This window comes from Lottia gigantea (assembly GCF_000327385.1).
Source record: "Lottia gigantea unplaced genomic scaffold LOTGIsca_53, whole genome shotgun sequence".
Lineage (NCBI taxonomy): Eukaryota > Metazoa > Mollusca > Gastropoda > Lottiidae > Lottia > Lottia gigantea.
In genome coordinates, this window is record NW_008709815.1 from 436,602 (window position 1) to 460,450 (window position 23,849).

Below are 23,849 nucleotides of genomic sequence, written 5' to 3' on the forward strand. Positions count from 1 at the left end.
TATTTGACACAAAATGTCATATAACTTCCACAGTCTAAGGATAATAAATAGGCCATTTCGGCATTTGGTGACAATGCAAGATCACAAATTCTTAATTTTTTATTATTTTGAAAGCCATGGAGCCTGATCAACTTAAAATATCATTAGGCTTAACATAAAATAATGGTTTAAATGTTACTTGATGGTGCTATTTCAATATCATAATTCGGAGATTCTGCACTGTGTTAGGTCTAATATATATATTAAAAACACATTTCTGGGTATGCCCATTTCAATGTCACTTTTTTACCCTGGAATATTCTTTTGTATTCTGCATACTGATAAATATTCCTTATATGATTATATTAAATTGAGCCCATGATTATATAGAATCATTTACAGGCAAATGATAATAGAATAATTTCTATAGCTAAATTCTGTATTAAACTGTTTCCAATGCATCTGGACAATGTTGAATAACTTTAGCTATTAGTCTGTCTATATAGCCTTTCATATCAGCATTATCATTCTTTAGACCTGAAATTTAAATAAATATCTTCATGTACAATATAATTCAATTTTCACATTGATTAAAATAAGAACAGCTTATGCTAATTGCATGTGGATATTTAAATAAAATAAAAATAGCAAATTGCTTTTCAGATAGAAATTCATTTATCTAAAATATGAAAAAAAATGTAACAATTGAAAATCTATATAAATGTAACAGAGAGAAATAGAAGTATCAAAACAGAACCTATAAAAGACATGTTGTTACTTAAAGTTTCACGCCATGCGATCTTCAGTATATCTATATTGCTTTACAATTGTTGTATTGAGCACTATTTTAACAGTAAAAATATTTTACTATTGAATTAAATTAACAGATATTTAAATAGATTTGACAACTATTGGTACTTACTTTGATTTTCATTATATAATCTAATGACTTCTGCTTGTAGTTCTTTCTTTGTTATACCTGTAAATTGAGAATCAGAAAATGTAAAGTTTCAGCAGATACTGTATCCACAGAACATTAATTATTGCTTAGAACCTAATTTAAATTACATACCATACTCTTACAAAGGCTGTTTTTCAAGACACCTGACATCACTTTGTTGTGCGGTTGGCCAAAGTGAAATACCACTAAAGAGAGTTACCCTGCTTACCCCTAGTAATAATGCCAACTATTATGGGATAGAAAATGGATTGCGGTCCAGCCTGTCTTATTCTATGACTGTTTATATATTATGAGTTTCTAAGAAATAAATACACAGACAAAAAGAAGACTTACTATGTCTATCTACGTCTTCTCTTTTGAGACCTTCCTGTTCGGCCACAATAGACTCACTTGCACGACGGACATGTTTCATAAAATTCTTTTTATATCTTCCTTCTATATTATCATTACTGGATATACGTCCTAAAGTTTTTGACTTCTGGTCTGAAGGTAACTGAAAGAAAACAATCTTAATTCATTTATTGTGTTCTTTTCTTTTATTTCCTTTTTTTGTTATCTGAAGTGACCATAAGACATTTAGTCCAACATGTACAATAACAAGGAAAAACAATTGTGCATTTTAAAAACAAAAGTAAATCTTATTTCCCAACAAAAACCTAAAGATCTACAAAATATCAATCTCAATCATTTGCTGAACTACCTGATCCAGCTCAACTTGATCTATCCATAACTCTTTTCAGAATTACTGAAAGGACTACAATTTATGAAAAAAAACATATAGCTTAGATTGTGGTCATTTGTAAGGTAATTGCCACAGCTTAATCTGCAGCTTCATATCATCATTGATGACATCTATAGTTTCTTAAAAATTGCTACAGAGCCAAAGGTCAGATTTGAATTCTGAAAAGTGATATGGGCCACTGTAATTACCCTCTTATCAGGTTATAAGACAAACATTTAGTACTTCTTAAAGATCTTCAAACAAATAATGTAACAAGATGTAATAAGTTACATCTAAATTTCAAAGGTGCTGCCTACACGCACAAAATATTGTTTTAATCAAAATCCTGCACCAGAAGTCAGTTGGAAGGGGGTGGTTAATAGACAATTTGGGTAGATTAAAATAAATCAATTAAATGTAAAGTTAGTTTTTTAGGACCTTGGAATATGTTAAGTTAATATTTCAGTTAAATTATCAACTACCTTGGAATCTAATAATAACTCTTACATATATATTAAATATATATAGCATTGTTTCATAATTTTGGCTTTTTGAAGATAAAACTGCAAGTCAAGTTCTTTAAAAATTTACCAATCTTAATTTTACTAAGAAAAATCAATTTAAAGAAAAAATACTCAAAATATTAGCTGCCTAGATTATGGACTAGTTTGTAATCAATGTGAAAATAACTGAAAACAAAAATGTTTAAAAAGATGAAATGATAACACAATTCCCTCTATTCATAAATAATTAATATATCCATCAAATATTCACAACCAATCTTAAAAACTAACAAATAACAGTTACATCAATATTCATGTAAAACTTAGGAATATAATGAAGACAGCAATATCCATTAAAAGGGGTAAAATTTCATTTGGTACCATCATTTGCTAGCTGTTTGTTTTTTCACCAGCCCCCAATTTTCTTTTTTCATGCTAAACCTGGCTTTTAGTCCCAAGATAAACTGTTTCCATGTTCTATGACCAGCATCACAAAATAAAAGTAATGAACACTTGGAAACATATTCAAAGTACCTTTAAAGTAGTAACATTGAAAATTAAAGCAATAGTACTATAGGTACTAATTTGACTATCTCTGAAATAAAATAAATTAAGTTTTCATTTTTTACTTGTACCAAACCAAAGAACCTTGATATTAATAGGCCAAAAGATCTACCACTAAGAAGCTGTTAATAAGAGCATTGCATCTAAGAGAGCTATGAAATGAAATGAAAAATACCATATATTTTTTCACTATTGACCATCGGCTACCCTCATTTATTTGCTAGAAAAGTTGAGAATATATAGAAATTGAAAACTCTTGAAAAGCAGAATAGATTCCTTTTTGGACTGTTTATGAATTTATGAAACTTAAATGATGTAAAGCGATATTCTATGCAGCATAGCATGACAATGAGCATGACATTACATAAGCTTAACTTAGCTTGTATAAGTATTGACTGAAAACATCTGTTTTATCTGGATATTCTAGACATTAGTTATTACCATCAAAGCAATTTATATACATATCTTATATAACGATGAAAAGTGCACTATTAAGTATAATATATACAAGTAGACAATATAAATCGTGGATTGTGCAATAAATAATTATGTATTATTTGTGATTGCTTAAAGAGATTGTAAAGAGGTTTTCTACAAAATTTTGTATCCCAGACACTGATAGCATCAATAGTATCATTCAAATTTTCAGTCAGATGTCACCTGTTCCCCAATACACCTAAACATTTTAGAAAATCTCATTACAATCCTTTCAATATATAACTTATAATGCATAATGACATCCAGTGTAATAATTTATGATTATAATAGATGGATTACTTACATCTAATTTCTTCTGAGCTTTAGGAGTACGTGGGCTAGCTTTAGGAGCAGATTCTTTACTTTCTGGAGGTGGTGTTGGGGGAACTGATAAAGATAAGTCAGAATCTGTAGTATATGATGTATTATGAGGACCATCAACATCATCAGCTCCTATTTCTGATGACGAATCAGAAATCTTTAATGTCACAGGTACAGGCACAGTTGACTTCAGAGCCGACGTATTAACGAATGTAAAGAAGTTTTTAACCACAGTTTGTCCACCGGATACAGTTTCGTACCAAATATCTCCCTTTCCTGCTTCACATTCTTTCGTTGTACACACTATACTATTGGCTGATTCATATTCCACACTATCTAATAGATCACTACCACAAACCAATAACTCTACGATATCTGATTTACCTAGACCTAAATTACGTCCCTCAATTATAATCCTTGTACCACCTTTAATAGTTCCTATATTAGGTATAACATTAGTAATAACTGGGGCTTGAGCTTGATGAAATTCATCCAGATTATTTGTGCTGCGGAATTTCGATGTAAATTTGGAAAAAGAATTCGGACTAGGCTTGTCCTCATCTTCATTTTCATCAGTTTTAGCAAAACTAAAAATATTGTGGATGGAGCGTGATAATTTCTTATTGAAATTAGCTAATGAACTACGATTTTCTCGTTTATTTGAGTTTGAATTGGGTGATGGAGTTAATGTGCTCTTCAATCTGGCGAAACCAGTTAACTGAGGTCCAGAGTTGACAGATCTGGGAGTTGACAGAGTGCTGCCTTTGATGATGGGTGCCATTGAAGCTTGTCTTTGTTTAGAAATATAACACTGATAAATAAGTTCTCCACGAGGGTTCATACATTTCTTATGAGGTTTAAGGGCAACTTTTTTCACTTGTCCTTTTACTGTTTGTAAGGATAAAGCTGGTATAACAACTTGACCTAGAACATCATCTTTCTCCATAACAGTAAAAAATACTTGATCAGTGGCATGACCAACTTTACTAAAAATATAAAGAAAAACAGAATTCCATATTTTGAAAATGCTAAATAAAAGTAGGTAAAATCCTTTAAAATAAAGGTACAGGTACATCCTTAAAATGTGGTAAAAATATACAATAAAAATATTGCAATCGTCAAAGTGAAATTATTCATCCATGGATGATTAACTGCCACTATTGTTTAAGAATTTCTGTGATCAGAGGAGTTATTACACTTGATGGCACTTTGTGACTGGGTTTATCAATCCCTTTCAGAGATTGCATATAGGTTATTAGGTTTACACACCAATAAAGTTCAATAATAAAAGAAAAGTTCCTTTGGAAAAGTGAAGAGTTCCTTTGGAAAAGTTGTCCAAATTGAGATTTTTAAAATCAAAAACCTTGGAAATTCACTTACACTGTACTCTCTTCATTCCAATCTGGTGCTGCAGAGGAATCTTTAACTACACTAGTTCTATATTTCTTACCACCTACACCAAATATAACAGAATACTTGTGACGACCTGTAATGTACAAAAATATTATTTCTAAATAATTTTCTTTATGAACGGTTGTGATTCTCAGATTTGTTGCGAACTTAGTTGGGGAGGAGGGCTGGCTAAGCATGTGAAGCTATTTCAACGGTTTTATCTGGCATAGGATAACCTTGTTTTCTCTGGTAACTGAGGCCACATGTTACAACCTTTAAAGACCCTCTGCTATTTGAAAATTCAAAAAATAAAAATGGCTACTGCCAATGTGTGAATTGAATCTAAATGTAGTTTAATTTGAGTAAACGATGGGAATTCTTTATGATGGAAAAGATCCACAATAATGAGTTTGACCCAAAACTAGCTGGCAGATAAGAAACAAAAGAACTGAAAAGTTTAAACTCTTAAGAAAATATTGATGTTTCTTTATTTTTTTCTTTAAAAGTAAAGACAATGAATGAGCTAATTTCCTAATTGATTGATCATCATAATTCATATATGACAGAGACAATAGATTTTTAACCTTCAAAAAATGAGTTATTGCAAGTCATATAAATAAAAAAATCTCATCTTTTCCTTATGCCTGTCTACAATATACAAATGAGTTATAAAAACTGTATCTAAGTATATTTTAGGGTCAAGCTTATATAGTCAGTGTCTTATTGGACATTCACATCAATCAAAATAATAGACACACCCTGTTTAATGAAAGGTACATAAAGTATGTGTGGTAAAATATTTTTGTAATATTCTTCAATGAATCACAAGGAGAAAAAACATGTACATAATACTAAGGAAAAGCGATATTCAGAACGCAGCAAACAGTAAATCATGATGTCAAAATTACAAGGGCATTTTTATATTATTAGCAGATTTTGTGACAGTGATTTCATAAAACGCTTAGTTTTAGTGGAATTGCGAGAACCACAGATACCTGACTGAAAATTAAAAGTATATTAGGTACCAATGCTTAGAAACCAATTGATAAACGCTATATCTGAATGTTCTGTTATAATTTAACTTTAAAGATGTTTCAATGCACAGAGTAAACTCAATAAAATATTTCCTTATGATCAGATCATATATTGAGATAAATCAAAAGGCTAGTAAAATGCAATGATGTGAGAAGAGTTGAAATGTAATCTATGACATTAATTGGCTATTTAGCTAGACAGTTCACTTACTATCAGTGTTTCATGAGTGTCAGTTCAGATAAAAGGATCATAATATGTCAATATTTAAACTTCCAGTACACCTTTCTCTTCATAAAAATTCATGACTAATTCTAAATAATTTTGAGGATTTCAGGACCACTCTGGTCACCAACTGTTCAATCTAAAGAAGGCTCAGGATGACTGGTGAGCTATATGAGCTTATTGAAATTTTCATGAACAATTTGACACTCTAAACTTTATTTGTTTCAATTTTTATTACATTGCTATAAATCATATTTAACCCTAGATTTCTATATATGAAAAGCTCCATTAGAATACAATAAGCATAATGCTTTAAAGTTATTTGACCTATCTGTTAATAACCCTAGTTATCTACTTATTTATGTATGAAAAATCAATCATCTGTTAAACCCTTTGAAGATTACTCTAAAAATAAATATAAGAAAATATGGAGATGACATTAACATACTGAAACGTGGTGGAAAGAAAGAAAGAAATTAAAATAAATAAATAAATAAATAAATAAATAAATAAATAAATAAATAAATAAATAAATAAATAAATAAATAAATAAATAAATAAATAAATGAAAATTTATAAATAAATGAAAATTATAAATGAATAAATAAATAAAATTAAAAATAAATAAATAAATAAAAAAAACATTAAAAATTAAAAATAAATAAATACTCACCAGGTTTTTTCCCCTGTAAACCTCTGGCACCATGAACTGAAATAAACAAAATTATTTTTAATTAATAAACAGTTATTTTTGCATTTGGTTATCAAATATGAAGATACAAGGCAATTTAAGACAATTTAATGCTGGAAGTTTCATTCTGACAGCTCTACTTGAGTACTGCAGCCTGATTTATTTTATCTGGGCATGCAAAAGTCAAATATGCTGAATGTTTCTGAGGCAAGCCTTCTCCAAAAAATAATGCAATAAATAATGATTGATGGAAAGTGCAGAAAACCAGTTGTGCTCTTCTGGTGTCAATTAAGGTCATGGATGATACAACCAATGTTTCCCACTGTGATCAGAAGATCAATACTAGTTCATGATCACCTCTTAAAATGAAATGCACAGTAGGATAGCAGTTTTACTTGTTAACATTTCGGGTTGAACAGGGTCACAGCAATTTAGGGATTTATATGTAAAGGTTAACTGAGGTTAATGCCTTACTGCATCTATTTTTTCCCATTAAGAAGGGTTAATTTCAATACATTTGCATGACATGTATGTTTTCATTTTCTTGTGATTTTCATTTTAGAGACAATTTCAATATTGTATTCAACTGCTCCACTTGGAAGATAAGTATTTAAATGAATAGTGCTCCTCGAGTATTCACTTTAACAGATTGAAAATGAAGTGGCATAGGAAAATAATACACAACCAGTTGATATTTATTGAGTATTTCAGTTCTTGTTACACAAGCCACTATTTAAGTTGATTAATGTTAAAATTTCTGCCCATTTGAACCTACTACCCTTATTTGGAGAAATATTTGGAGACATAAGTTCTATCTATCAACTATCAAAATCATGAAATTCAAGGAATACATCACTTGATAAATCTGTTATCATGCATAATTTGTAGGTAATATATAGGTCTTTAGTTTATACACAGTCAATCTATAAACATCATAATGTGTTCAAGTAGGCATATATATCATTAGCTAAAGTGAAAACTGCTACCACCATGACAGTACACCATTTAAACAATCCCCTGAGGCTATAACCTACTCTAGACAACAGGAATGTTAGTTTTATATAAACACTGTTTTAAGCCTTAAAATTCAAGAAAATGGGAAAAATGTTGGCTACAGGATAATTTGGCTCTCAAATCTCTCGATGTTTTATTTTCGATTTTCATTCTTGATCAGACATCAAACTTTAAGTAAACATGTTGAGATCAATTTAAAGTCTTGATGCAGATCTTTCCTTTTGAAACAATCTAGTAAAAATCTCACCGACAAGGCAACAACCCCAAAATATTGATCTTTATCTTTACAGGTTGTTGCAGTGATGTCCTGTTATCAATACATCAGCTATACTTGCTTTAAGTTCTTTTTTTACAATCAAAACAAAACTACTCATCTAAATCAACACAGACCTAATTTCATATTGAAGATCTCCTAGATCTTAAAATTTAACGTGTCTTCAGCTGTCTGCTTTTATAACACAGTAGCCCCTCATTTAATTTTCTGCTTTTACAATATTTCCAATTTTGTCACAGAACACCAACTGGCTACCAACGTTGCCAGGCTACAACGAACTTCGTCCTATACCTTGACTGCAATACCAACCTTTCTAGTATCACAAAAGTTTATAAATGCAGCAATTTGGTTGGATTGTACATGAGCGAATACAGCCAATCAGAGTCCTAAACTGTAAAGAGTTAGTTAGACAAAATGTTTACATTCTGTCTGTCAAGGGCTATGATTGACTGGTATTTGCTGGTTTACAATCCAATCAAATTGCTGCATTCTGTGACACAAAAAAGATGGCTATTGCAGTCAATGTATAAGGCCGAAGTTCGTAATAGCTCAACATTGCGAAGATCTATATTGATTTTTCATGACTTAAGTGAAAGATTTATAAATAAGAGAAATCGTTTTTAAAATGTTGTAAGATATTGTTATCCATAAAATTATAATTTACAACTTAGTTCATACTTTGGCCAGAATCACTATCATAGTCCTAACCCTGTATCAAAATTTGGTCAGTCAAACACCTTATAAATTATATAACCTGACTATAAGATAGGCCAGAATAATTGAATTAAATAACTAGAGTCTATATGAGACACCTATTTATTTGACATGTAGGTCACAATCATATTTCTTCTGTAGTGTCTATTGTTATACATTACCTATATCAAACAAAGGCTTTAACAAACAATAGCTATTATTCTTATACCTTAACTGACCCTGCAGTTTCACTCATATGTTGCCTAATCTATATATATCGAGTGAAATAGGTCTTAAATGGCTGCATGTTAGCGAAAGTTTTGTAGTGCTCCTTTAAAGGTTATGGTTTACCATTTTTGGTGGTAAATTGTACTTTGGTCTCGGGAACAGGAATCGTTCCGCTAAACATATTAATAAAAGTGTTCACCTTATCATCAAACTATTAGTCTTCTAAACGATGTGTTTCAATACATATCCATTTTTGAAAATTACATTGGTGACTCGCCCTTTTCAAGACTCCGCCATAATGTAGAATGGTTAAGGACTGGATAATCAAAAAATTATTTTCTATTCAAGTAGAGGATAACCTTATGAAAGTACTGGAGGAGAGTATCTTCCAGTAAAATCTCTTGTTATGACTGTCATAAAGCAGGATCTGTGAAATATAACTCAGTTTGAAAACAACAAAAACCTTAAAAAATATTGAAATTCTGTGATAATGTAACAGAAACTCTTCAGAACAAGGATGTTTTTGTTCAAATGTCATTTTTAAGAAGACAAATGTCACTTACAATAAAGATTGCCTTCTGTGATAAGTAATTAACTTTGTTATAAACAAACATGAAACATTTGGAGTTGAAAATCCGGTTTTCAGTGATAAATTAAATTTTACGCGTGTATAAAAAAATACTGGTAAATAATCGAAATGGAACATCCATACTTAAGTGTTCTAAGCCTAAACATATCTAGTTTTTCAGACATTTCAGAACTCAAGTATCAAATATGATATAATACCCAACTGATACAAACTAGAGTTTTTCTCCTGTGTCAACATGTTGTGGATATAAAATCCTCATCAGGATTCCTCATGAATTTGTCTAGACCTTCCCTTTAAAATGTTGATAGCCTAATATATTTATATTATCTATGTATGGTCAGTTATAGGTCAATACAAGTTCAACAAAGCATATAACAATACTTGAACAAGTAACTTACTTAATATTCAATAAAACTTTAGATCACAGGTAGAGGAAATTAACCTGGTGGTTTACAGTTATAATTAATGAATTTTACTATAACATACCTGCATCAATATTTAATTAAACATTCCATACAACAAGCTTACTTTGATATATTTCGATTTATCTAAGAGTTTAAAGCCGTGAATAGACGAGATATGCTGCCAGATACAGAAGAAATTAGAAGTGAATACACGACAACGAGTACAGATACGGACACAATTTGGTTCTAGTATTTTCTTCTGTATTAATAATCCTGCACCGAACCATGTCTATTCTCAGCTTAATTCAGTAGGTGATTTTTAAGGGATAGTGTCACTCAAATATTTCTACCACCAGGTAGAACTTAATTCAGATTTCTGTAAAAAAATTTCATAATTTCAAAGGTTTTGTGATTGACAACAAGGAAATATACTTTATTGAAAATTGAGAAACATGGGCCAACTACTGTATAATAAAGACTATAGTAAGGAGGTTGTCAAGGTTGACAGTGTTTGTTTACTGTGTTTTTTATTTGATGCAAGTAGGAAAACTAGACTGAACACACACTGACTGTTTCTCAGGTTTTCAATACCTCTCCCAAACATGGCGACCTTTTTTCACTTGACATAAAATGTAGATTAGAAATTTGTGTGTGTTTATTACTGAAAGCACTTATTTCAGTTTTCTTAGCATCAAATTCTATGGCATGCATAAAATAGTGAGTACTGAGTACTGAAAGCAGAGTTGTGCACTCACATTAGGACCTTCAAGATAACTCAAACAAATGAGATTCATCTTAAGAAAAATTCAGCTGCAGCACTCAAAATTGGCAATTAAGTCAGTCATGCAAAAATAATTCTAAATTTGACACATAGTAAATTTGTTCACAAGGGTCAATTTCAAAACAAGTGCAACAAACTCATTTGTATTCAAACAAGTCGGCAACTTTCACTAAAAGCTTACAAACTGAGTAGAAACAAAAAGTTTAAAGAACATAATGACATTTAAATGGACCTGTTGTGTCGAAAATAACGAAAAAATATTTCTGTATCAGTTGACACATTCTTAAGCCAGATTAGCCATTTCATCTTACTTGAGATGGTCGAATTCTTTGAACTGACAAATCTCTAGCAAATAAAAACTTCTACAATAGATTATAACACATAGTTGTGATATCAAATCCTACTCAAGACATCAAATTGCTGTTCATCTTTAAATTCCATGGCAGTCAAGTTCTGTTAAAAGTAAGAGTACAGGTGACATTTTTTTACACACACTCTTAGTGTAACTAACACAAGGTCCTTGTAATAAGTACAATGAATTTCCATTCTAACATTCCAACTTTAACATTAGTTTACAGTGCTTTATGCCTGTGCCAGTGCCTCCTAATTTCAACTGGCTCAGTCGGTAGTGAGTTTGATTGACTTCTGCTAGTCGATTAGGTGCTGTGGGTTCAAATCCTCAAGGTAAGAAAAATTTGGATCCCTGTACCAATGCTTTCGAGAGTTGGCCCAGTGTTGGCTCTCACTCCCTAATAAAAAAAATAATAGTGTGCATCAAATACAGACAAAACTGTAGCCTCTTTCACATTCTCATGCTCAGTTTGACGTTCAGATTTCATGTTTTGTTGTACACTGACTTCCTCTACTTTGAACAATTTATTGCTACTCTTTATTATGTACATTAATCGTCCAATGTGCTATAGCATGGCATTGGCCAAAAGTAGATGGTTAAATTGACTAATTCAATAATTTTCACTTCATGGGAAAACATTTATTAACATGACGTGATATTTGACAAGGATGTTGTTATACAGGAAACAAGTATAACCTAAAATGCACCATGGATGTAACAGTTGATAATTGTCTAGTCAATGCCAAGTTGAATAAATGTCAAATACTGAATATGTCAAAACTGACATTGACTGTCTGTTAGACTATATAACAGTATATAATAATTATATTAGACTATTGATTATATCATTAGCTACTGTCATATCTACTCATCTTCTACATTTTATTGTATACTGATTTATATATGAAAATATCATTAACAATATCAACAAAATTCTCAGTGTTAAAATAATGCTCAATATATCAATTGTAGAGTGACATAGAAACATAAAAACAGAACATAAAATGTTGTTGTTACTAAGAGTGTCACGCTATGAGATCTTAAATATTATTGATCAGCAAGTCCGAAAAAATTTGTCCGGGAATGTACAGCTATGATGAAATAAACTAATTCACCAAGTCTGTTAACAAATATGAGATTTATGTGACTTATATTGTCACAGAATCTTACTTGATAGACATCATTTAAAAAACAATAGGATTCTTCCTTTTTCTTATCAAAATGTAAATAGGAAGGTATTGTCAACAGTTGGTACACTTATGTTAAAGAGGTCTAGATCGATTTAAAATACATTTTTGTGATTGTAGCATTCAAATTATACAAGATATTCACCATCGTGTTCACATTCAGAACATCTCAGTTGGCAGTGAGTTGTATTGTCACCTGCTTAGTGATTATGCACTGTGGGTTTGATCAACATAAGAAAAATTCTAGTGCCAGTGCCTCCAAAAGTTAGCCCCATGTCGTTTTTCAACCCCTTATACCCATATAGCCCTGTGGACATCAGTATTGAAACCTATAAAACAGTCATGATACTAAGTAATTAGTATAATTAATGATACACCCATAATAGTATATCACATTATAGTACTGTTAATCAGGTAATGTAGTGTAGACAGGATGGTCATATTAATGCTTTCAATAACACTGAAACAAGTTCAACATGAAAACAATAGTTAGTACCAGAGAAGTCATTTTTACTTTTATCCACAACACTGTAAAGGAGATGTTCAATGGCAAAGGCTTTCCTTGTAAAAGACCGTAGAAAATTTGATGATGGACTTTTTTTTATTAAAACAAATATTCTCTGTTTCCGTGTAATGAAAGCAGCCAGCTCCAAATCTTAATCTCAGACAGATGTTTATGAAACAAAAATATTCCAAATGTTTTTATTCATCCCTAGGATATTATTTGGTCTCCAAAACAGAAATCTGAAGGGATCCATTTAATAATAATGGTATGGCAAGTATGAGAGCTAAGCTGAACAGCTAAGCTTATATTTATAAATTCGCACAGAAAGCAAAATATGAGAAAGTGAAAATATAATAAGGTTACTTACCCACAATGGTGATCTCATCAGGTTCCATATTACTCTTTAATCCTCTATCCATCTTAAATCTCTCAATCTCCCTTAAGTACTGGGTTTAACAACTTGTTATCCTATAATCCCATTGTATTATTAATCCTATAAAAAACAGATAATCCAAATTACAGATTAATAAATCACAAATTGTGCTGACTGGCCGAATTTTGATAAGAAAATTTTGGTTTCCTGCACTGTTATAAATAGGGTAATAAAGATATCACAGTATACTTGAAACTGATAAAAAGATATTATATTCATAGAATAAATCTAAATAAACTCAAGAAAAAACTTTGTATGAATAACATTCTTTTAGAGAAAAACTTCATTTTCATAAAATTGAAACAAGTAAAAATATTTTTGCGATACGCATGCCATGTAGAAATTTAAACTATAATTTGATGAAATTTTAGAATTAAAGACAATAATTCCACATTGACAAATCTTTCAGAGTCCTTAAAGTTCAAATAAACTTAACTAGTTAGTCCACTACCTCTAAGGTTTACACACTGTCACACGAAAGCCTATTGATTACAATATAAAGACAAAAGTCAAATATTGGACCAACCAAATTCTAATTCGACCTCAGATAACATTGACAGCACAGTTCAATAGTTCAATAAATCACTAAAAAGTTGAAAAGAACAATAAATCCATGTATACTAAATTCTAAAAAAAAAAACTTGACTGTTACCAAAATCGATAGAGATGTTAATGTGTCCATTTTCATGACTAAAATACCTGAAACATATCATGTCTTTCTAAACTTAACCAAGTGAGTAATTTGTACTTGTAAGTGAAACATCCATCAACTGCTATATGTCGTCACTAACTTAGTTTTTTTTACCTCTCAGCTGTGAACAATAGATGTTGTCGACACTGTCAACCTATTTTTAGTAAAATACCTACAACTCACATTAGATCTACTTGACGATTAAAATATTAAATATGAATAGGACTATTGTGCAATATCTATAAAAAAGGTAATAAAAACATTGTATTGAAAGCTTTGTGAATTCCAAAATGAAAAAAAAAAAATGTTTTAGAATAAGAAGCCACATTGTTGATATGATGTTACATTCTTTTATGTTATTCTTTTAGATTCAGTGAAAATTATGAATTCATAACGGCATCAATGACCATTGAGAATTGCATTCTTTTCACGTTTGGTCCAATATTTTGTCATGTTAATCCTAGGTCTAGTAGAACTAGTATCAGTTAAATCAATAAGCCAAAAATTTTGGGAAAATAACCCTTTAAAGTTATGCCTGTACAATATCAGATATAATAAATCATATTATTAGGATGCAGCAAAAAATCCAGTTACAAGATGATGATATCTTTCAGAGAATGTAATAGTCTTCTATCCAACATAACACAATAAAAGGTTTCATAAACATTATCATGACATGAATCCCCACTTTAGGATCAACAAAATTTATCAGTCTATCACTCGGACATCAACAATAACAAACACTAACACAGGAGAAGCAACAAAAATTAAATAGTCGTTTCAAATTCTTTCTTGTTTTTTAACATAACGGATGATTTACCTCAAATTTCACATACATAATATAACACCTGGTAGAGACGAAATGTTCGGATGGGTTTATCCTCAATAAAACTCCAAATAGACACCAAAACAACCACTGACTCACAGATAATTGCCCAAGAAAAATATTGAGTCAAGTCTTCGTCCAAATGTTTGATTCAGTGGCCTATTTTTCTAGCCAGCTAGTGGTTTCGTACAAAATAAAGAATTGTTTTATGAATTACAATAGTAGGATACAAGTCGTTAAATTCAAAGATTAAAATTTATACTGTATAATATTGTATATCAAAAGGATATGATATTATGCATTACAAATTTCGATATTTTCGGTGTGTTTGCATTCAATAGAAGTTTCGCCGTGAGACCAGATGGATAATCACCCCACATCCCAACAGGCATCTGTTTCTATCAATAGTCGACTCTTGATAGAAACAGATACCTGTGCACATCCCCAATCCTCGATTTATACCAAACTTAGCCTCTATCATTAAGTCCCATTTTATCTGCGACGGAAGACAGGAGATGTCTGGGTATCAAAGAAATGTTCTCAAAATCCTTATATATGTATAACGCACTGGAGTATTATAAAGAAATCTGAATAAAAAGGCATTCCACCTTTCATAAAGTTGTGTGACCACCCAATTTTCATTTTTTGATAACTGATGGATTATTAAGTGTTGGCTTCATTATAACTTCCAACATTTAAATTCTATTTCTTGGCGAAAGATATCAGCATAGGTCATGCAGTTGCAAAATTATCATATTTTCGTTTTCAGTTTAAACTACAAAATTCTGAATCATTCCATAAAATAACTACAACGAGAGAATTAAGCCGGCCATTATTATGAAGGGTCGATGGAATTTTGACATTTTTGAGTCGGGAATACCCAGTGCTAATATTTCAATGTTTGACATTCGAGTCTAAAAATTCCTTATATCGGTTATTCTTATACCGACATTGATTGGTTTAAAATGTGACAAGTATCCAATTAAAATGTGAGCAATATACCGGAAGCGGGTGCTGTGATGTTGGTGCGTTCGTTTTTCACAGGTTACTAATGAAAATCAAATTTCTTCTTTTAATAAACTGATATTAGATTTTCCATTATCACAGACAAAAGAAAGTAGAAATTAACTTTTCACTTGCAATAAGCTTTACAATCATAGATTTCTCATCAAAAATTTATATTTGTCTCTTCTAAATTTTGTGTCAGTGGAGCTCTTCAGTCTTTTTCATGAAGAGGTTTATTCAGTCCTGTGATGTCAACAAAAATTAAAGTTTAACAAAATTATTCCAAGAACATTGGCTCTAAATACCAGAATTCCATAATGTCAGGGCATGGACATAGTCATAGTTGTGAAAAAGAGCACGATCATGGATTGCCACCAGAAGAAATGGCTGCCGCGTACAGTCTTTACACAAAAATAGATACCTTTAATGTTGAGTGTTTGAATGAAGCCGTTGATGGCTCTGGTAAAACTGTCTTTAAACCATGGGATCAGAGACTGAGCAAAGAAAAGGTAAAATTGGAAATGGGGGAATGGTCACTTTAAGACATTTTTTTCTAAATTCTACTGTGTTTATTTTATCAGTAGCAGGTAAAATGGGATGATAACAAAGCTTATTCAAGATAGATAAAATTTCATTGCATCATTTCCAACAATTTTGATGAAGGAAACCATGGTTCTCTCTATTTATTTTTATTTGATAAGGGACATGGTTTAAATGATGATTCTAAAATCACTGATGATCTAATTCTAATGTTCAAACATTTTTTTAGTGTACTATTCCTAGAAGAAGTTATTGTCATTATTATATTATATGTCTATTTTATTATATTTATAGTATGTTGAAAGTGATGCTGATGAAGAGTTGTTATTTAATATTCCGTAAGTAGAACAACACAAATATTTCATGACTGGTGCCATTGCCATATACAACCTATTTATGTCTGAGTGCATGAGTCTGTGTGTGTTTTGAACTAAAATCATACGAACTACTACTTAATTTTCACATAATAAATAAGCTTAACTATTGCTCTGTGACCTAGGCCAATGCTTTCATTGAAACTTGTCTCAATATTTTGTTAGATTATGATACCTTAATTTTGCCTAATTGTTCTTTTGATCAAATATGGTAAGGCCTGTGTCATACTGAATTTCTTGAGAAGATTTATAGCCCATATATGCAAAAAAATCTTATTCCCTAATACACCTGAATATGATGTGAAAAACATTTTGTTCAGTTACGTATTGTAAAGTATTTTGTTAGATGTGGCATTAACCCTATGAACATCGAGTGTAAATAAAATAAAACATCATATACACTTAACTCTGAGTAATAACTTAAAAGCTTAGGATGTCAACATTGGGTGAAGTAACAGCTATATCAAAAGCTATGTGGCGAGGTATCTAGTATTGAGAGAGGTTAATACTATTAACTTAACTATATTTCAGTTTTACTGGCAACGTGAAATTAAAAGGAGTAATCTTAATAGCTGGGCCTGGAGAAAACCACCCTAATAGAATGAAATTGTAAGATTTATTTTTAATCTCTTCTTTTCAATGTGTATTATTTGATTGAAGTGTGATATGGAACTTAAAAATGTCATCAGATATTATATTCTAATCCAAAGCAAGATTCTAAATACTTAATAAATCACATATATTGTAATTTTCAAGGCCTTTGAAACAAATTTTTTCATTGCATTAATTTTGAAATAAAACACTGAGACATTTTTAACTTTTTGTGTTTTTGATAGGTTTAAAAATCGGCCTAAGATGACATTTGATGATTCAAGTGCAGAGGCTGATCAAGAGTTTGAATTACATCCCGATCCTGAAGGCGTTTTAGAATACTCAACAAAGTAAGTTCAGTAATTATTTTGAAGATATTAAAATGTAACAATTTACAATATGGAATTCTGCTGAATATTAATTGCCAATTGGTGGTTATATCTCTAATTATAGTTGCTAAGGGTACTTCAAATATCCATAGCTACCAGTATGCTTTTCATCATTTCAGAGTAGCTAGATTTAATAGTGTAGAACATCTTTCAATACATTTTCCTAGTAATTATGGGGCAGAAACTACTTGTGTTTACTATATTGGTTTAAAAGGCGATTTTACAGAGGTAGGTGTCATCATAACAATTGCTTCTGTGCTAATACTTGTAGCCATGTCAGCCATTGCTACACTGCTAATACTTGTAGCCAAGTCAGCCATTGCTACTCTGCTAATACTTGTAGCCAAGTCAGCCATTGCTACTCTGCTAATACTTGTAGCCATGTCAGTCATTGTTTCACTTCTATAACTTGTAGCCAAGTCAGCCATTGCTACTCTTTAATACTTATAGCCAAATCAGCCATTGTTACTCTGCTATTACTTGTAGCCATGTCAGTCATTGTTTCACTTTTATAACTTGTAGCCAAGTCAGCCATTGCTACTCTCTAATACTTATAGCCAAATCAGCCTTTGTTACTCTGCTATTACTTGTAGCCAAGTCAGCCATTGCTACTCTGCTAATACTTGTAGCCAAGTCAGCCATTGCTACTCTGCTAATACTTGTAGCCAAGTCAGTCATTGTTTCACTTCTAAAACTGTCAGTCGCCAATGTTGCAAACTTCAATTTGTTTGTGGTAAATCTGCCACTGGGTTTCCGATTTAACATCCCTCTCAATGTTATTGGGCAATTCTTATTTAAGACCTTTTTTTCTTTCAGGCAAGAAGACATGAGGTTACAATTTGTACATATGAAGCTCGAGCTAACCCGAGTGATCATAAAACAAATGCATTGGACTCAGTCAATAGTTTAATTCAATAATAACAGGCCTTTAAATGTGATAGGTAAAAACAGTACACATGGCGCTAATTGTGATATCTTGTGCATTTATGGAAGCTTGTTATCTTATGATGTTATGTTTTGTTTTCTGTTTATGTGTTCAGCAACTTATGTTATTTAATTTCATCTTGTTTTATGTGACCAAGTATGCAAGAGGAATAAGGTTTGTTTAAATAGTATTCCTTGGTGAAATATTGAAATTAAAAACACTTTGAACTGTGGCTTGCACTGACAATGGAAACAAGAGTAAGTGGATCTGATAAAACTCTTTATCAGTAGTCACAGGTTGCTATCTTTGCATACAGTGTGAAAACATTGTATATTGTTACACTTGGTTTATTAACATCTATTGCTAAACACAAATAACTTTCAATTATGTTCAATAAATTTATGAAAAAAACAGAAACAAATTTATCATGCTTTAATAAAAACTAAATTGGTAACTCTGATTCTACTATATCTTGCATCATCTTATACTGACTAATCAATTTAGAATAGTCAAACTTGTCTGGCTGATGATTAAATAATTTAACATATTGAAAGTTTTCAGGAGTTCTGTTTCCATAATATTGACTCATTTGACGAACCAGATTCAAAGCCTCTTGTTTTGTCTGAAATGAAAAATATGCCGATTTTGTTTAATATGAACTCAAAAATCAATAAATTCTTTAATGTATTTCTAGTCTTGATCTGATTACATTCTTTGATGATAAATCAAATATGACCAATTGACTATAATATCTGTGCAACTACCCCTGGGCTTGTTTCAAATATCTGAGAAACAAGACCATGTCACCCTAGTATAAATGCCCCATGTAAAATAATGAGTACAGACAGTGAGCCAATATTGTATAGCTATCTCTCAGAAACAAGTGATTATTATATGTTGTATACTTACCAATATCTGATCATCATACATCCCTGCCATTAAAACTATACCTAAATATACAGATTGATTTAATTATTTATAATTCTCATTCTAACTTATCATTTAACCATGAATGTCAGGTAAAAAGATACATATCAAACTAAATGTTCATAGTTTACAGAACTAGGTTTATGTGCAAATTGATAATCATTTTCACTCACCTTTACTTTGTTGAAAATCTGTAAAATGAGCTATTGAAAGACATGGTGGTGCATTTTCTTGATGTTTCTGCAAAAAGGTAAACTATTAAATGTAAGTTCAAATTATTAACAAAACCAGGTGGCCAATTTGAGACTTATTCCAAGTCTATGAAGAAATCAGTCACATACATGTTTGAACAGAATGCCTGGTCATAAGAGTTAGCCCAATTCCTTGCTATTGTCAAGTCATGATAAGGAAAAAAGTAAACAGAATTTACCTGATAATGTATGAGTGGAGTAAAATAAACTTCTTTTTCTTTAAATTGAGATAAATAAAACTCGTAGCCATCTTGTCTTGGTAGTGGATATATAAACTAAAAAGAATCAGCAATATCACATTAAATTCAGTTTGGTCAAGTTGCATCCATACATAACAGAAAGTTAAATACAAAAGCCAGGGTTCGATAAAGGACTTAAGATAAAGTAAGCGTAAAATTTAAAAGTTAGTAGATCGACTTAAGATAAATTTATCAGATCAGAATACTAAATGAAGTCACAGAAAATATATATATGGAAAAATAAATTTGATATGCTTCCTACTACGAAATACTTGCTATGCTAAGATGGTTCTTTTCCTTGTGTATATATAAATCTAAGACTTATGAGCAATGAACATATCTTACCAAAGGACATTCTTGAGAGCGTTTTAAGAACTGATCAAACTGTACATGTGGTTCCTGAAATTGAACACAGTGAATTATAGTTCAATATTACAAGGCCAAAAAAGCCTTCAGAAGAACTTAAGACAGTACTTCATGAACAGAAACATACCCTTGTCAATCTACTGCATATTGACAGTGTATGGGTGTGTTGCACTACATTCACACAATTAGTTTGATTGGTTGAAGATTATGTTTGTGACCAATAAGATACCTTGAAACTAATACAATACAAATGTTCATTGGTCAAATTAAGTTAATTTTGAAAGGAATATTAGTATATGATTTATCGTCAGTCCTACTTTTAAAACGGCAAACACACAATCTTTCTTCACAAAATGTTCTACCCAAATCTGAAATATAGACAGAATATTATTTACCAGAGGAAAATTTGATTTGATTGGAATATATTAGGTTCAAGCAATTGAAAAAAATTCAGTCATTTATGCTATCCAGCAATTAATTTGCTACAATTTCGCTACAATTTGAAAATAAACTGTCCAAAAAAACAAAAAAAAGCAGTTGAAAGCACTCTTAGCTGCACAGAATTCTTCAAGAAAACCAGTGACTTTTCATCAGACCACTCTATTCAAAAACTACTTCTCAATCTCACCTGTTCTATTTCTGTAGAAAATTTATCAGCTAATAACTCAACCTTCATTAAATCATTTAATTCCTGAAACAGAAAACTTTCAATTTCTTAGGACATCTGATTGTCTTATTTGAAGGCAGACATTGAAATGCAGCTTGGAAGGAAGAAAGATTTGTTAGCATGATGGGAATCTTATTTGCCTAATCTGTTGTCTAGTTCCAGCTAGTTCAGAAATTGACATGGTCTGAATTGCTACAATTCCATATGGCTGTATTGGCTTTGAGCAGGGCAGTGACAATAGATATAGCCCCTGTAAGTAAACTTGTTTGTTAAAAGTTTTTACCTTTGGTGGCCATGACAGTGTACCAGAACCAGAAGATGATTTTTTCTCAGTAGGTGGAGTGCTAAGATCTTTTTTATGTTCTCTAATAACTTGTTCTTGTTCTTCTTTTAACTCATTTAATTTGGCATTGTAGACTTCTGGAGCATCTCTTAAAATAAAATAAAAAAAAAACTTTTAAATTGGTTTGATTTCAAATTGGCCATGGTAAATTATTACTGCATTACAGTTTCAATCTTGTTGTCTGAACACAATCAACCACTTTCAACCCAATGTTTGTCTAAATATCTTCTTAAATTTCACAAAACTATCTCAAAAATCATCAAATTTACGGTAAAAAAAAGAGTTTTCTATCTCATCACTCATTTAACAAATTCATAATGATCCTTTTAACTAAATTCTATTCCATTCACAAACTTGGCCAAAACTTGACAAAAAATCCTCTTATTCAAACTCATCCCAAACATTTCATCAAGAAATAAAAATAATTGAAGATCACAAATTGGAATGGAAAATGAAATGAGAGCAGTGCTTGAGAAACAACATTCAAAATTATTATTCCCAAGTTTGAAGTTCTGCAGAAACAGTCTAAGCAAGGGATGAACTCACAAAGACATAAATCCCAATATTTTGCAATCAATCATAAATTCAAAGTCTATTGTAAGGACATATTGACAAAATAATCAAATTTGATATTAACTAAACATACAATATTTACAGAATAGTGACAGGTTTGTCATAGATGGTTGTCCATAATCTTCCCTGTCTTCTGACTACAATGACTTGGGTGTTACCTTAGATATTGATTGAAAATGAATGACTAGTTTTTCTTATTGAATCATGAATGAAGCATGGTTCACATCTTTAAATAAAACCAACTAAAATTTAGGTAAGCACTAAACACATTATTTTATCTAAAAGAAGACATTTAAGAAATTAAACAAATGTATAGTTTTATATATTATACAAAGCTTCCCAAAAGACAGACGGTCAAAACGCATAGATTATAAGATTTAGCTATTTAGGCGCCCAAGCTTTGAGTTGATATATACTTGTATTGCCCTATCTTATGCATACATCTATTATAATAGTATGCATTGCAACTGATATAATATATGCAAATCCTACTTCAGAAATGACAAAATTGAATTTCACTAAAAAGCGTTCAAGGTTAATCTATAATCAAATCTAGTCAAGCCACACGATTTTATTTATTAAATTTAATGGAGGGTCTAATCCCATTTAGAAACCATGAATCACACTCTTGTCTATTCAACATTCAATAAATTTCTATTCACTACACTTACTTAGCTAGTTTTTGTAGTTTGCCTTTATATTTCTCATAATATGTATTCTGCTTGAGTTGTTTTTCGTTGGGATCTGATTGACACAGTTCACACGAGGGTCTAACATAGCCTCTTATTGTTGTCAGGTTTGGAAAACATCTAATACTCTTATTTATTTTTTTAAATTGGAGAATCTTTTCTAATGTAATAGATATCCGGTAAAGTTTGGATGGATTGAACATTTTCGTCTACTATAATTCACAGGTAGGTTCAATATATCATTTCCTCTTCTCAACTGAAATGTTAAATTTTGAAAACAAAATAACTTATATAATAAACTTATGATTCGGTAATAACAAAACTTGTTCAGAAATTTATTTAAAAGGTGATTTGAGTTGAAAACTGAAGACAAATTCCAAGTCTGCCACAAACAGAAATTACCTAATATAGTCTTCAATTTTGTGCTCAATCACTGCTCAGGCAAATATGACAAGGGTGAAATAGAAATTTATTCTTTAATAATTGCAGAATCGTCTTAAAGCTTATAAACTCAATAATTAGCCTAGTTATCAACTTAATCAATAATCAACATACTGAAAAATAAAATTGGGATGATATATTTTTAAAACTATTCACTTCACTAACCAAATCACTCATTAGATAGTTAAAAATTACTCAGTTAAAGTGGCTGTTTATATACCAACTCGACCTCAACATTCTGAAAATCTTAATTGAGTCTGCAAGAAAATTAAAATAGCCTAGTCTAGAATTTTTGTATCATAGACCTAAGCATCAACCATGAATTATTGATATCAATGGTCAATACTTAATAGGAAGAAACAAAAACAGAATTCGTTTCAGATGGTTTTGTTTTGAGACACTGAATCTAATCAACTTTTTGTAGCCTAATCTGTACAATATATCAATTAGTGCTTGTCAGTATAATGTAACTGTATGGATGAATGAACCAGGTTTCCCCTACTAATGATGATAAACCAGGTATGGTTAGTGAATACTGAACACAATTTTCTACGATGATACGATCACTTGCTGAGATGCCTGCTACTAAGCCCTTGTCAGAAGAGCACTGATCATTTAATTTAACAACAAATAACCTTATATAGACACAGCTTTATGGAACAAAAATCACTGGTTAAAGTTTTATG

General features: G+C 30.9%; 2 protein-coding genes across 2 annotated transcripts; one reads left to right on the forward strand and one right to left on the reverse strand.

The window, feature by feature from the left end:
• Nucleotides 1-421: 421 nt before the first annotated feature.
• LOTGIDRAFT_234610 (hypothetical protein) lies at nucleotides 422-13,312 on the reverse strand (the record flags this gene model as incomplete). The annotated part of the gene is made up of 7 exons (XM_009062750.1): nucleotides 422-516; nucleotides 902-958; nucleotides 1,274-1,433; nucleotides 3,510-4,512; nucleotides 4,907-5,012; nucleotides 6,849-6,884; nucleotides 13,261-13,312. The coding sequence occupies 7 exons, from the start codon at nucleotides 13,310-13,312 to the stop codon at nucleotides 422-424; spliced, it is 1,509 nt and encodes a 502-aa protein (XP_009060998.1).
• Nucleotides 13,313-16,120: 2,808 nt separating this feature from the next.
• LOTGIDRAFT_204391 (hypothetical protein) lies at nucleotides 16,121-19,353 on the forward strand. The gene is made up of 6 exons (XM_009062751.1): nucleotides 16,121-16,357; nucleotides 16,683-16,726; nucleotides 17,294-17,371; nucleotides 17,599-17,703; nucleotides 17,862-17,970; nucleotides 18,559-19,353. The coding sequence occupies exons 1-6, from the start codon at nucleotides 16,166-16,168 to the stop codon at nucleotides 18,658-18,660; spliced, it is 630 nt and encodes a 209-aa protein (XP_009060999.1). The 5' UTR covers nucleotides 16,121-16,165; the 3' UTR covers nucleotides 18,661-19,353.
• The last annotated feature ends 4,496 nt before the right edge of the window (nucleotides 19,354-23,849 follow it).

What these genes read in the sequence shown, in the direction of transcription:
- LOTGIDRAFT_204391 (XM_009062751.1), top strand. Translation starts at nt 16,166, where the DNA reads ATGTCAGGGCATGGACATAGTCATAGTTGTGAAAAAGAGCACGATCAT. An exon ending in GAGTTGTTATTTAATATTCC is followed by an intron (nt 16,727 to 17,293) that starts GTAAGTAGAACA and finishes ACTATATTTCAG; the next exon opens with TTTTACTGGCAACGTGAAAT. An exon ending in TAAAAGGCGATTTTACAGAG is followed by an intron (nt 17,971 to 18,558) that starts GTAGGTGTCATC and finishes TTTTTCTTTCAG; the next exon opens with GCAAGAAGACATGAGGTTAC.